This window comes from Pezoporus flaviventris, unplaced genomic scaffold (assembly GCF_033815535.1).
Source record: "Pezoporus flaviventris isolate CSIRO_AGI_PZ_B2104156 unplaced genomic scaffold, CSIRO_AGI_Pfla_v1 ptg000031l, whole genome shotgun sequence".
NCBI classification, from domain to species: Eukaryota; Metazoa; Chordata; class Aves; order Psittaciformes; family Psittacidae; genus Pezoporus; species Pezoporus flaviventris.
In genome coordinates, this window is record NW_026892579.1 from 49,255,428 (window position 1) to 49,270,045 (window position 14,618).

Genomic DNA, 14,618 nt, shown 5'->3' on the forward strand with positions numbered 1-14,618 from the left:
TGCGTGGTTGCAAAAAGTCAAAGGGATTCATGAGGGCAGATTGTGCAGTACAGAAGGTCCCTCAGAGGCAGGTACCTCTGTATAAATCAGTATTTTTGTTACAGGCATGGCTGGGACACGTGTGCAGGGGCAGTTCAGGAGAGGCCAGGTGAATTTTTTCAGCTGTCTTCTTTCCCTGTGGAGCATTTCAGCATTCAGTGTTTCTAAAGGGCTGTCCATTCGTATAACACATAGCTGATATCCCTGAGCTGCAGATGTGTCGTGGCTTTGTGTCTGCAAACTGTCCCACTGGGCTATCCCAGCCTCCTTTGCTGTGGACAGCTTTTTTGCTGGCCTGCTACATCTCCAGGTCATCAGCCCCTATGTCTGTTGTGCTGCTACAGAACTGTGATTTCATGTCACAGATGCTTTGCTCCCTGAGAAGCAGTGCTGACCTCCCAAGCTAGGACAGCTGCTTCGTCTTCTGCATTTGATCCCTGAACTTAACTGAGTGTGTCTGTACTGAGGAGCAAAATAGTGCCAAAGCCCAGGAGCTACTCACATGAGAACTCAGTGGACCGTCCTGCTAAGCTGCAGAAACAATATTTGGTGTTGCATGGTCCTGATATGGCCTAAAAGTTAGCATGAGCCACACACTATTCCCAGCAGGCATTTTGGATGGAGCCACCCTGTTTTGAATGCTAAGAGAGTTTAATGGCACGAATGTTGTTAGACTTTACTAGGTGAATGGTGTGTTTAATTTCTTTGCATGACAGCAACCACAGTTTACTTCTTCCAGGACATGTCAGAGTGGATACTAATGCTCCTTGTGTCTTTGTAATGGTTTCAAAGATCAGGTGATCTTTATCTATCACAAAATCTTCACAGGTCTAAACAGAATACTGGAAAGACCACACACATTTCCCTTCCCAGGTTTCCTCATCACTTTAGGCATGCTCTGCATGAAACCCAGGGTCTGTTGATGAGGCTAGGGTCATTCCTCCTACGTATGGATTTCTTTCCTCCCTCTTCCTCTGCATCCAGGTGCTTGTTGACTGCAGATAGCTGTGGATATTGAGTCTCCATCCCCTCAGAAGAAGGTAAACAAAACAAAATATCCTCATATGACATCAGGCCCTCGCTGAGGAATAAGAATCCTTTCTGCCTCTGGAGATGATCAGCAGAAGTACAGAATCTGAGAACAGACAATTGTCTTTGCACACAGCAAGCAGCACCAACCACTTCCTTGCCTGCTTGGCCTAGAGGGAAGCAGGCAGGCTGGGTCACCGCCTCCAAGGTCAGGAGAGCCAGTCTGACCTTTCATCCCACCTCTGTCCTTCCAGTCCTGTGACAGTAGATTGACAGGGTGGCACAAGCTGTGTGAGGACTGGTGCAAGACCCTGCTTTGCAAACTGCTGTGGTTCCCCTTGAAAGAGTCTGGGAAGTTTTTATGGATGATATATCAGAATTACTGCTCATACATTTCATTAGATGCCTGAGTTTGAGTAATGTTGCAGCCATTTTACTCCTTTTATGAGCCAGCTATATGGAGATTAGACTGATGATAGGTTTTGATTTCCAGGTCTGTGAAACTTGCCTGCAAATCTTAGATGCCTCCAAAGCTTGTACTGCTCTTGGGAAATTGGGCAGGCAGTTCTTTGCACCAAGTGCTGTAGAAGAAAAAAGTGACATTTTTTTCTACGTACTGCATTTTTAATTAGTGTGCCTCTTTCACAATGTGCCTTACTTTGAACTCTATTTGTCTTGGACTTTCCATTAACTGGGACACAATTGGAGGTGAATTATTTGCTCAAGGGTGAAGAAAATAGCTTTCGTGTGAGGTTTTATTGTTTTTAATACTGATTTCTCAGATAGGTTCTTTATTTTTCATAGAGAAAACACTGAAGCAACTTGAAGATGGAAAGCTCCGACTAAGCAGAATAGTTCTCACCTTCCTTGCAATAATAGTTGTAATGGGATGGTAGAGGTGTAAGCAAGGTGGTGATGTAACAGATTTCTACACTGGATTTGCTTATGTTCCTGCTGAACTGGGAGAAAGTTAGGAAGGTTTACCTGAGAGTAAATTAATCTCCTGCCTTATTCCACTGAAACAGCTAATGCTTTGATCTTTGTTCAGTTACTTGTTTGTACTCCCACTGTGCCTAGGAGTCATGGGCATGAATCACAGCCCTCTCCTGCCAGGCTGAGGTCAGTTTTAATGCTTTAATATCTGATATATCTCCTATCAGCAGTCTGCATCTGGCAGTCAACAAGTTAACAGCTATTTTTCTCCTCTAACTGTTATGATCCCATGCAGTTATTAGAGCTAAGGTAATTAAGGTAGGTTACTTCAGATTTTAAATAACGTGGATGGTTATTGGAACTGCAATTAGTAACATCTTGTCACTACAACCCTGGCAAGCTGCGAGGTAGATTTTATTCTGTGCAGTTGCATTGATAAGGATTAATTTTCCTTTTGAGGACCAGCCACTCTTATTTGTGAAACAAGCAAATTCTGCAGCATGTGTTTCCAGAGATGAGCAGTCTCTCCATTGGTATGAACAGGGGTCTTCCTAGCATGGGACAGAAAGATTTTGAAAGACTGTTTTTATGAGTTTCTTTGCTGTTTATAGGGTCTTGTAAAGCATCCCTGTCTGTACCATCTCCTGGAAATCTGTTTGTTAAAGGTTTCCTTGTTCAAAAGATGTTTACAGCGTCTTTGTTTGGATTATTCCTTTCATCTGATGATAAGATATCAGGGTTGGTGGGCTCAAGATATCCAGTAGCAGGAACAAATACTGCAATACAGAACATTATATTCCACTTGAATGAAGTGGCAACTTATATTGAGTACATGCCAGATAAAGGATCTGCATGGGATTCAAGTTACTAGCAGCAAAGGTATGTGTTACGTCTTATTTTTTTTCTAAGAGTTCCAGAAAGGAAGCCTAAAAATAGCAGTCCTATGAAGTAAGCTCCTTGGCTGTGAGTTAGCAACCTGCATTTCGTAGGGAATATGAAATAATAACACTTTTACACACATGGCAGGTTACAATGTGTCTCCATTTACACTTTTGAACTGATTGATTCGGTCATTTTGAAAGGTGGTGTACAAGAGGTGGCAGCTGATGGGCTTTTCTACCCAAACAGGCAGGAACTGGACTGTGCTTGCCAAAGGCCACTAGTAGGGGAGCATTGATGACCTTCCCAGAATGACCACCCTAAGGCTTGGCTGGGGTGGCAACCTGGTCAATCAAGTAGTATGGTTAGCTGGGATGTGCCAGAGACCTGCTAGTCTGCTAGAGAGGTCTCAAGGGAGGCCCAGGTAGTCCTGGAATGATTTCTGCACTAATTTGGTGGGTAGGATTTGATGTGGGATGGTTTAGTTCAGATAACTTTGGAATAAATTAGATTAGTCCTTTGCCAAGCAATGTCCTACACCAGTATATAGCTATAATTTGAATACTTGCTGCTCAGCTTTGCAAACCCTTACTTGCAGTAATGCAGGTATTTAACTGAAGTGGTTAAACTAAGAGATTAGTCAGCCTATCTCTAGAATCAATTGAGAGATGAATTAGCTGCCTTCCAGTAAAGTGCCTTCAATTAGGTGGCATGAATCCAGATATTATTTGAGATAGGGATATTCATATAAATGAATCTTAATTGCATGTGTGAAGAGTGGAAAAGGCAGACTAGTGTGCATGAAACATTGTACTTGCTAAACGTTTCATGAAGCATAATAGAAACAAATATTTAGCTTTAAAAAACCTCGTGTTCTCTTAAATAATCAAAAATAATCAGTCCTGGAAAACTGCCACAAGCATCCAGCACTGCGTGTTCCCACATTTTTTTCCCGTGCTCCCAGACTGTGCTGGTGGAAGTAGCTGCAGGGCAAATTGCATAAGAGTATAGGGTAGGTGCTCAGTAACATCCTTGCTGGGCTAAAACAAAACCCTGGCATTGTTTTCCGCAGTGTATATCTGCTTTTATGTGGCGTCAGGAGAGTGACTATAATTTGCTGTTCCACAAAACTGGCAGTTACTTGCAGTAGCAATTGTAGTACCACTTGAGCTCTGAGTCCCTACTGCTCCCTCAGGATACGCATGGAAGCAAGATGATGCATGTTACGTGTTTTTCTACCAGAAAAAAAAAAAAAAATTAATACATAAACCATGCAAAGAACTTTTCACAGTCCGCAAGCCAGATAATTTAAGGCTGATGCTGTGCATTAGAGAGGTTCTGCCAGTTAAATGTACTTTAAAAAAAACGGGGGAGGTTTAATAGTCTTATAATTCAAAAACATCTATAGAGTTTTCCCCCAGACTTTCCAGTGTGCTCAGGAAGTCTCAGCCCCAAAGGGAGATGTCTCACAGGTTATGAACACATGAAAATAAGGATTTATATTGAAAACAGTTTTGCCACTTTGTTCATAGTTCCTTGGATTTCAAGTTTGTTAGTGTAGCCTGGCTTCTTGTGTAAGCCAAGTCCTGAACGACAGGAGGCAGTGATCCCAGCGTCAAGTTCTGTATCTCAAACTAAGCTGTATTTTTGTTCAGTAAATATTCATCTGCATTCATCCATATATAACTGATGAGCATTTAGCACTATAGCTACTTTATATGGTTTTGTTCACTCCTAGTCTTTATTTCAGTGCTGTTGATAACCTTTCCCCATGCAGAGTTTCCAGTTTGGGCATCTCATGGAATCCAGAGAATTGCCACACTAAATCAACCATGTGACCAGATAAAGGCACTGTCTTTAATGACTGAGGTTACTGGCTGCTTTCTGATGACATTCCTCAGCTTGAATAATCACGGCATCGCTGTAATTTTGGAAAAGAGTTCTAGCCCCTTGTCTAGTTCTCTGCTGTTTGAATACAAAAAGGAAGAGCTGATGACCCGATAAAGAACTAGCACCCATTGTTGGAGAAGTAGCACTTAGGTAAAAACAAAATATTTCTTTTACAAAGTGTAGTTTTACTGCTGTAATTACAAAGGTTTTTAATTAGACAAGGAGAGCAGATGGGAAGTGTTTCCTGGCTGTGCGTGCCAGCAGACACTGAGATCAAACCATGGTGGAATATCCAGGGATATACTGGTTTGGATTTTTCTTTGAATTAGTTGTTTTCTGGATCACTTTTCTGGTGCCTTAGAGGTCACCAGTGGTCTGTGGACTACAGGATGGGTGACATTGCTTCAGAGATGAGCACAGGAAATCCCCTAAATGTCTGTCTTGGTCAGTAGTCTCAAAGAAGTCATATTCCTAAGTCTTGGAATATAATGGCTGAGTCATACCATACTAGTTGTTAGCTCAGATGCTGAAGCATGGGCTTCCTACCCTTTATTCAGGGAAGTGCAGTGTATTTGTAGTTGATCTTACTTTCCCTTGTACCTTCCTTTCCTGCCTAGGCTCACACTTCTTTGCCATCCCTCTCCTGGATGCTGGCATGGCTTCCCATCAGCTCCAGAGCGTGCCAGGGACTGGCCCTTTACTCCATCCCTTTCTCCTTACCTTATCTTGGATATCTTTGCCCTGGCTATCATTTAAGTGACAGATAGTGCTCACCCAGCCGCTACCTTTGGGTATGTAATAGTGAAGACTTCCAAGGGCCTCTCTCACTGACAGTGCTTGTATACCTTTCACTGAAACTTAAAGAGTATCTTTTGCCCCAAGTTTCACAGAAGCAGTTGCTGTGACTAAGCTGATTCATAGTTAACTTGCAGAGCTGCAACCACTTGGGTATGTGTTGGCATCCTGAGCACAGAGACTCTCCTCCCTTGCTGGCGAGCAGTTCTTTGCATGAGCAATGCTCTGGCTCTGGATCAGCCACACTTGAACACACAATGATTACTGCTCTGTCAGCATCCTCCTGGGAGCCACGTATCGTGTCACATATTTTCCTGAAAAATAGATAAGGTGCACAAGAGACTTTCTGCCAAGTTCGGTAGCCTAAATCAGTAAAGAGCAACACTTCTGTAGTATAAAAGTAATTTAAAACAGTAGAATGTTGCAGTGTTAAGTCGTTGATTAAAATGACTGAACATGATGAGAAAAAAAAATAGGAATTGTATCAAAATCTGAAATTTAGTGTTTCTTTGCTTTGATCCGAAGTAGAATGGAGATTCTTAGGGTATTGCATAAAATCAAAGTATGTGCTAAAATTCTTCTCTGAACACACCAACATAATGCCTAAGAAAGCCAGACATCAGTAGGCTGGTTTGCAAAATAACAGTGGAAGTATATGATCGATGCAGTTCAAATAGCGGAATAGGAAAGACGGGAAGAAGGGGTCTGACTTCCTTATTAAACATATTCTCCTTTTTGTGCCATCCTCTGTAGTGTGTCTTCCTCTCAACTGATAAAAGGGCCCAGGCCCCCAGTTCAGACATCTTCGTGTGCTGCAAAAAAGGAAACCCAAAACTGACTCATGGGCTCCCCTGCTGGGACTCCTTCCTAGCCTGGGAGACTGGAAGTTTCTCCCGGCTGCATCCTCATAATTATTAGCACCCTTGTAATTATAAGAGTGTTTTCTTCCCTGCCTGCTGCCACTTCTGAGATTGAGGCTACATAACTGAAAGGTCAGATTCTGTCCATGCTCAGCATGCAAATAAAGGAAAAGTTGCTTAAGTCAGCAGAGTGGAACTCACTCCACACTTGAGTGCTAAGTCAGGTTTCTGTTCCTGCAGTGACCTTGCTGATGGTAGTTACCCATGCTTCAGTAGCACCTGGAGGTGACATTAATGGTTTGATTTGAATTGAGATCCATCTCAAAAATACACCACTGCTGCTCAGGTGTGCAAAGTTACTGTCATGGTCTCAGGGCCTGGTGGAGATAAAATGCAGTCCAACTGCCAGAGAGGTCTTACAACTATGGCTGGCAGAAGGTCCCACGGGAGGCGTAGCTGAGCATGCTTGAATTTGGACAAGCCTCAGCTTGAGTCTCATCCTCCTAAACATGCATTATTTTATGAAAATTCAGAATTCTGTTGACCTTGGGAGCAGGCAGAAATCTACCAGATGAAAGTAACTCTTCGTATCTGCAGGTATCTCTTACAAGGCTTTCTTCCTTTTGATCCATTTTTCTTTCCAAATAGGACATGTAGGGAGCAGACTGGTGCATGTGATGCTTTCCACTGTACCCTTTGGAGACCAAAAGCCACATCAAGCAGGAGATTTATGAGTTGCTGGCAATAGATGCTTCGTGTTCTGTTCTATTACATTTAAAATGATGAAAGAAGAACAACTGACTTTCATGGCTATGAAAGCAGAAGGAAAACTGCCTGTGGATAGAACAAGCACATGCATCATTGGATAGAAATTAAGGTGTTTGTAGCTTCAAATCCTGATCTAAAAAGTTCAAGATAGAATTAAAATATCTGAGTAAAAGATGTGAAGCAGTTCATAAGATTTTAACTCAGATACACTCAGGAGAATAAATCCAAAGGCAACATGATGATTCATTAACTATCTCTTACTAGGCTCCTAAATTCAAGTAGACAAAATCTCCCCTGGAGGCTTTCAAAGGCACCCACCTTTCACTCTGGACAATACAGGGAGCTTAAGAGCATAGCTTATTTAAGGAGGACTCCTTCATTAGGTACCTGCAGAGTACTGGATTGAGTTCCCAGATTAGGTGAACTGGATCTTTTAATAAAGTTACTGCATTTCTGGACACGCAGAAATAGAAGAAACCAGGGCAAGGTGTTCTGCAGCCCTGTGCAAGGGGCGGGGGGGGGGGGGGGGGAAGGCTGGAAGGGGGCAGTGCTTGTGTCCCACTGCCCAGGGGAGCCTCATTTGGAGCTGAACCATTTCCTATGTTTCCTTCATCTACTAAAGCCTCTCACATCACAGGGCCATGTACATGCAGGAGATTTCACCAGGAGGAATGGCGAGACCAAGATAATTTGTGTTGCATTTGCTTTGTTTCTGGACTGGAATTGCTTCTGCTTCTTAAGTCACTTCTCTAATTGCAGCTGCATGAGAAAAGGATGAACATCTCCTTTTCCATGGATGGCAAACAAGATAAAAGCTTGTCTGTGTTATGTTTATATTCTCATTGCACAACCTTTGCGTAGTTGGCTGCTGTCAGAAGATGCAGTAAAAGGCAAAACATCTAGGCTGCCTCAGGAGTAGTCTTGGCAGAGTGTATGAGTTGTGTCAGGCATCCCAGCTTGTGCTGCTTCCCACCAGCCCAAAAACTGCTAGCAGCAGAGATGGATTTCTGCTTTGGACAGCATCTGAAGGGAGGGGTAGGGGAGGAAGGCCCTGGTGCAGGCTGTGGGCTTGAGGAGGTGCTTTGGTTATGACAGGGCTATTTTCCCAGACAGTCTTGCTTGATTTCTGCATGATGCTTGGAAGTAGACTTACTGTAACTGGCATGAGTCACTTCCTTTTTACCGGTGGTTTGGAACCACTGTGCACAGAAAACATGCCTGCAGCAGGCTGAGTAACTCCCTTATTCTGTTTCAGGATGTAGGATCTGATGGTCTCCTATTAAGTGATTATACCTATATCTGACCAAAAAAGCTTCCCTGTCACATGAAGGGGGAATGCCTGACTGCAGGGGAGCAACTGAAGGCAGGCTTTGGATGTTTGCATGTGATCACAAGAAGAGGTAAAATCTCTCTGTGTGATGCAAATGGGGTTTAATTCACTTGAAAGGGGCACATCCAGCACAGAGCTAGATGGGGCACAAGCAGCTGGAAGAGGTTTCAGCTTGCTCCTTGGCCATGTGTGAGACCCTTGGAAAGAAGCCAAGGGTGTAGGCTGTGCTTCAGTTTACTTTTGTTAATCAAATTAGCATCTTCCACCCCCGTGTTTCTAGCTATACAGTGGTGCTACTGTTGTCACCAGGTGCAGAGTCTTCTTACATGTGGGATTTTTCCTTATTGCTCTGTGATTGTATTATGATATTTTGTCATCTGACACAGCCAAAATCCATCATTTTAATATGTATTGTTGACTGACTGCTTGGTGAATTTAGGTTTTACAGCACACCAATTTTGCAATCTGAGAGCCACATACCTTACATATGTGTTAAGGAATTGCTTTCTTGTAATAGTTCAGAAGCATGAATGATCCCATTTCTGGTTGGATGCTGTGCATTTTCAAATCTCAAACACAAATCCTTCAGAGCTGCTACCCCTAAAGCCTGCAGCAGTTTATATTGGGTGTTTACTCACAGGAGGGCTTTTTTATTATTATTTTAAAAATACATTAAGCATCAACAGTTCATGGCCTCAACCTGCCCAGATAAAAGGCCTCGTTGGTGAGGGAGTCATGTTTTGCTCAAATAGTACTCTGCTTCAAGCTCTCACAGGAGGATTTGCTGAAGGTCCTGCAGAGCTGCTTTAATCGTACGGAACTTTCAGAATAAACTTTATGGGCTGAAAATGCACAAGCAAATATATAGCAGAGGACTGGAGAATTACAACCCCCCTGTCTGTATGTTTTTAAGACTGAGCTTTCATTGATCTCCCCTCCAGTTGACTGATCTGTATATACAGTGAAGATGGAGGTCAGAGGATAATTGCTTCCTGGGAGTGGAAGTCTTTAAGCATGTTTAGGACTGAGCAAACATCAGGAAACACCAAATGATCAAATTAGCAGAGAAGGGATGGTTTGAGTGCAAGGCTGAGATATAGAGATCCTGAGTGTGTTTCCTTTCTTTGGCATAGACTCCCTCTGTGAGATTGGACAAATCATTCGGGTATTTAAAAACTTTCAAAACTCTGCCTCTGAGCCAAATCCCTGTCCGTACAATTTAGGGGCTATAGCAGTCAAATGTTTTGATTAGGGCAGTGATATATATGCTTAAATTGAAACAGCAGCATATTGGAAAAGAATTTCTCAGACAGACAATATTCCTCTGCAGAACAATCCTTTATGGCAATTGGCTGAACCCCCAGGACTGGAGTGTTTAAAACTAGGTAGATCGAAACAGTAGAAAACACAGCAAGTTGTCTTGAAGAAGAGGTGAGGTATTGGCTAGTCTTTTCCAGCTCTTGGCACTGTAATTCAGAATTTTGCTTCTTGTAGGCACAGTAACCTTTTCTTTTCCTCAGCCCTCAGATTTCTGGCCACACAAGAGAGTGCTTGTGTGAAAACCCCAGCAGAAGGAGTCTCCACCAAGTACAAACAAGGACACTGTCAGCAGCATCAGCATGTGCCTTTTCACGCTCTCCTGCCAGTTGCTTGTAGCTGAATCTGATGGGTCTGCTCTGCCAGTGAGAGCACACTTCAGCTTTGGTTTTCCACTGACCCTGCTCCTGCAGGGGGGGAAGCTGGTAGGCAGTGGTGTGAGGTTTTGTTGTGAGATGGATACCATTAATTCATTGCAGATGGGTATTGTGGGTCTTGGGAGCTGGTATAAATTGTTGCTAGCATGATGTGGATTCAGACAGATGAGCAGTGGGTGCTGGTAACTGGGACCGCTTGTAAAACAGGAGTGGAGAGATTATATCAAGACTTGAAAGCCTGTAATGGCAGAGGAATGAACCTGCTGATCCAAAAGCTCCCTTTCAGGTTTATAACCTAGAACCACCTTCTGCAGGTGTCTTTGCAGAGTGACACAGCAATGGTCACTTTTCTCTCCAGATCAAGTCCTGGCTCACATGGTGATGTTGCCCGAGTTGAACCCAAGGCTGGATGGCAGACCATGGCTTGCTGTTAAGAAAGTTACTCCTCTGTATGCGCTGCTCAGCTGCCCAGCCCAATTTACTGGAGAATTTTATCATCTGGATAAATACCCACGTCTCAGTGCTGACTTCTACCTCCTGAGAGACCACAGGTCCCCAGAGGTTACTGGAACATCTCATCTCCTCTCTTCCAGATGATCCCAGCTCGTTCCTCATGTGCATTTTAAGGTGCAGGGCTCCTGACTATCAGGCGTGTTAACACTTTGATTGAAGGCCCTTTTTCTTCCCCTCATGTCTACATATATCACTTGTTCTACTGACTGAGTTCTTTAACTTCCCAGCCTGATTGAATGGAGCAGGCCAAGTGCCAACCTTTCCCTGTCAGGATTTCTGTGCTTAATACTGAGATAAGATTAAAATCCCAGGTACTGTTTTTTTCTGGTGGTTTTAATCATAAATAACTTCTCTTGACACCTTGCTTCAATTCATGCCATGCTTTGTGTCAGATGCGCTCCCCTCTGGAGAATTTAAGGAGGGTGTTTCAAAGGAACCAGATGTTTAATCTTTCTTGTGGAGCTGGCTGCCACACAGAAGCTAGCTGGAAATTGTGAGATGTCTTGCACTTGAGAAAGCCTTTCCATTTCACATTCTTTCTAAATCAAGCCATCTAAGCCGTGTATTGGTTTAGCGTCATATAAACTAGAAAAAGAACAGACTTGCAGCATGCTCTTACTTTGTTTACTCTTTGCCAAGAAAGGCCTTTCCTGGCAAAATGTGCTCAAGATGTTTATGCAGTCCACAGAGAAAAATGGTCCCTTGAAATGGAAAAGTTCTACATTCATATGCTGTGGACATCCTGTGTTGCACTAAGATGCTTCCAGAGTTTTAAAGGGATTTAGTTGCTGAAGTGAAGACAGTCACTTCAGGATTTCTGAAAGTACCAAAGTGTGTGCTAATCATCGTCATTAAGCACATGCTCTCTTGGTAGCCACCAGTGTTTTTAGGCACCAAATGCCTGCTTGGTAGTCATCTTCCTCAGCCATCCCAAAGGGATAAAATCACAACCCTACCCCGTTAAGGTGCTGTGACAAAAAATAGCCTCAATGAAATGTGGTGGTGGTGTCGAAGAAAGGTGTAGTTCTCGCCAGCCTGTGTTTTGCCTCAGAGATACACATGCATGTTGGGAGGTGAAAGGAGATGTTTATGAAGAAGAGTCAGTCTGAAACACGAAGGACTAATCACAATTTGCTAAAAAGATTGTCTCTGTGTCTCTTTTGCTTCCTTTTCTTCACTGGATGCATATCAGCATGTTACCAGGATGCAGCTGGGTGAAAAGTGTGTAAGGGAAAACCGACTTGTGTGTTTTAAATGCCTTTCAGGTCATCAGCCTGAGATACAGCAAAAAGGATTGTTACTTTTGGAGGGTGCTGAGCCCCATGACTTCTGGTCCCTTTGGGTGCCACAAATTAGGCACCTAGCACTGCAATTCTCTGTGACCGTGTGGTTATCAGGGTAATCTCTGTTCTACCCGTTTCCTCCCCAGACTTTCTGATATTTCTCTGGCACAGGTATCTCCCTTGCTTCTGTCTAGTTCCTAACAGGGCATGTGTTTCTTTTGCTGCCTTCCTATCAGAGGACAGTTGCCAATTCAGGTTTCACTAGAAACTGCTGTGCCAGCTCTTTGATATTCAGAAGCTGTGGGGCGTTATGTCTGTTTCCTGACCTAGCATGACTCTACTAATGCAAGAACTTCAGTGCTGATCTCTTGGCAGCCTAATATAGGAGGTCAGTCAATAAACACAGTTACAATTTTCTTTGCCTCAGCAAAGACAGTAAGTAGAACACAATGTAAACAAGGTGGTTGGATCACTTCACCCACCAGTAATATTTGTAGTTATGCAGGCAAATTTAATGGGCGTGATTAAATCTCATGCTCCAGCTTGGCAGCTGATGAGGTGCAGGGGGGCAGGCAGGAATTTCCTTTCTGTTCCAGGGCTGCACTCTTTCCAAGTCTTTCCTTCATGCCTGTGCCAAGGATCTCAAAGTGCTTTGCATTTTTAATTATACTTCTTCATGCCCCTATGAAGAGTGAAGATGAGAGATACTACGATTGGCAAGGGAGCAGTGGGGAAACCAAGGCACTAGGAGGTGGTATCCTGCTTGGGATCAGAGAGGCAGTTGCCGTTAGACTTGGAGAAAGGAGACCTGACCATCCCAGAAATCTTTTCTTGGGGTTTCTCTGGGTCTAGGAAACTTGTGCATAGTTCTCAGTAGTCTGTGTCTTTAATACACTAAAGTCTTGGTTGTCTGCAGGGACAAAATGGTGCTTTTATGTATATATTACTGTACAGTCACTGACAGGGAAATATATCTTTCTCCTCTGGAAATCATCATTTCTTTCTTTTTGTCTTTCATCATTCTGCTGCTCTAATTTCTGAGCAGAATGGCCTGTATATGTCTTTCTTCTCTTTGTACGGAAAAGCACTTTGCGAAATAGCCTCAGGTATTGGCTGTGGCTAAGGCAGAGAACTGGTTTAGCTCTGCAAATGACATGCTGCTTTGTCCCTACAGGGCAATTTAGTGAATTTACTGTGTGTATTTACCTTCAGTGGGTGTACAGTGTGGTGGCTACAGTGACTTTGATTTCTTTACCTGGCTGTACAGCTGAAGAGCTGGCCTTGCAACATCAAGGAGGAGAAAATACTCTTCTTCTTAAGGCATGCTTTAGTCCAAAGAAGAGCCCATAGATGGTCAAACTGTCACGTATTAACCTATCTCACCTGTGTATTGCTAATTCTGTGGCTGACAAAACTTGGAGAGCAGTAGGGACTGACTGAGTCTTCACCCTTCTCAGGATGGACTTTTATCAGCTTACTTGAAGCCTAAAGCACAATGGGGAACAGTGTATTTTGGATCCCACAGGGTGGGAAGGGTTTCTTACTTCTGTGGTGGATGATTTAAACTTTATGATTTCACATGAACACCATCCTCCAGAGGCCAGTTTTGTGAATCTGGAGCGGACAGAAACTTCTGATGTGTCATCTTACGCCAGCACCTTGATGGCCAGAGAGAGGCAGCGATTCAGGCATACCAGATAGTCCCCACTGTTACGGGGAATCCTGCGCAACCTGCTGTCGTGGTAGAACAGAGGCTGAGCTCTGAAGCTTAGGGCTGAGGCCAAAGCCTGGATGTCCAAATCTGATCCTTAGTCTAGTCTCAAAGCTTAATTGTAAATAAAGTGTATCTTAATCACTCTATAGTTTCCAGCATTCTCTCACTGAATGTCTCTGTGCTGGCATTTGGAGAGCATTCATAGTAGTAGTAAATGAGTGTCTGTTTGGTCTGCACGTGGTATAATTAAGCATCAGCTGAGCCCATAGCATAATGTGGTGATCCTTATTCTGACCAGCTGAAATAATTCACTCTAACAACTGTGCTCTGCTCACTCCTCTCTTTCAGTTCCCAAGAAGCTTCTGCATGAAACCCAGCCAAGACCAACCAATTACCAAGGATTTCAGAAGCCACATTTTCCACTGCAGCCAAGAGTGTTTGATCCCAATGTTATAAGGGACGGTGTGTTCTTTTCTGATGTCTCTCCTTCCAACATAGGGCGAGCCCTCCCAGGTAGCTATGACTATTGCAATGTTGGCCCAAACTTAACTGTGTTGTGCTCATTCTTCCCTTCTGTCTCCCCTTATGTGGGTTTCCATATTGTTCCCAAACCCCATCCATGTCACAGGCAGAAAGAGAAGCTTCAAGGCATGACCAGTGATGGACTAAAGCGAACTGTTGTGAAGCTCATGTTGGATTTCTTGAAATAGCAGTCATGGCCATGCACGTCAAAGTTCATCACAGAAATACTTTGCAGACCTGTCTTATACAGTGGCAAAGAAAAAAACCAAAAAAGGCAGACACAGTAGATCTGCCTCATAGGGGATAGAGAAGTTTTCACCTTTGAAATATGATGCTATTTTAATAAAATGCAAAATCAAAATATGTATG

The 14,618-nt window shown here is 43.3% G+C and overlaps 1 protein-coding gene across 7 annotated transcripts in view; it reads left to right on the forward strand.

The window, feature by feature from the left end:
- The window catches only part of EVA1A (eva-1 homolog A, regulator of programmed cell death), a 203,721-nt gene that overhangs the window by 176,741 nt on the left and 12,362 nt on the right, over positions 1-14,618 (forward strand). For 6 of the 7 annotated variants that reach the window (XM_061460925.1, XM_061460926.1, XM_061460928.1 and 3 more), the window contains one exon: positions 14,076-14,240. The exons of the other annotated variant lie outside the window; for it this stretch is intronic. In XM_061460925.1, the coding sequence (XP_061316909.1) occupies positions 14,076-14,240 (165 nt within the window). The remainder of the gene's footprint in view (positions 1-14,075; positions 14,241-14,618) is intronic. 7 annotated transcript variants of the gene reach the window in all.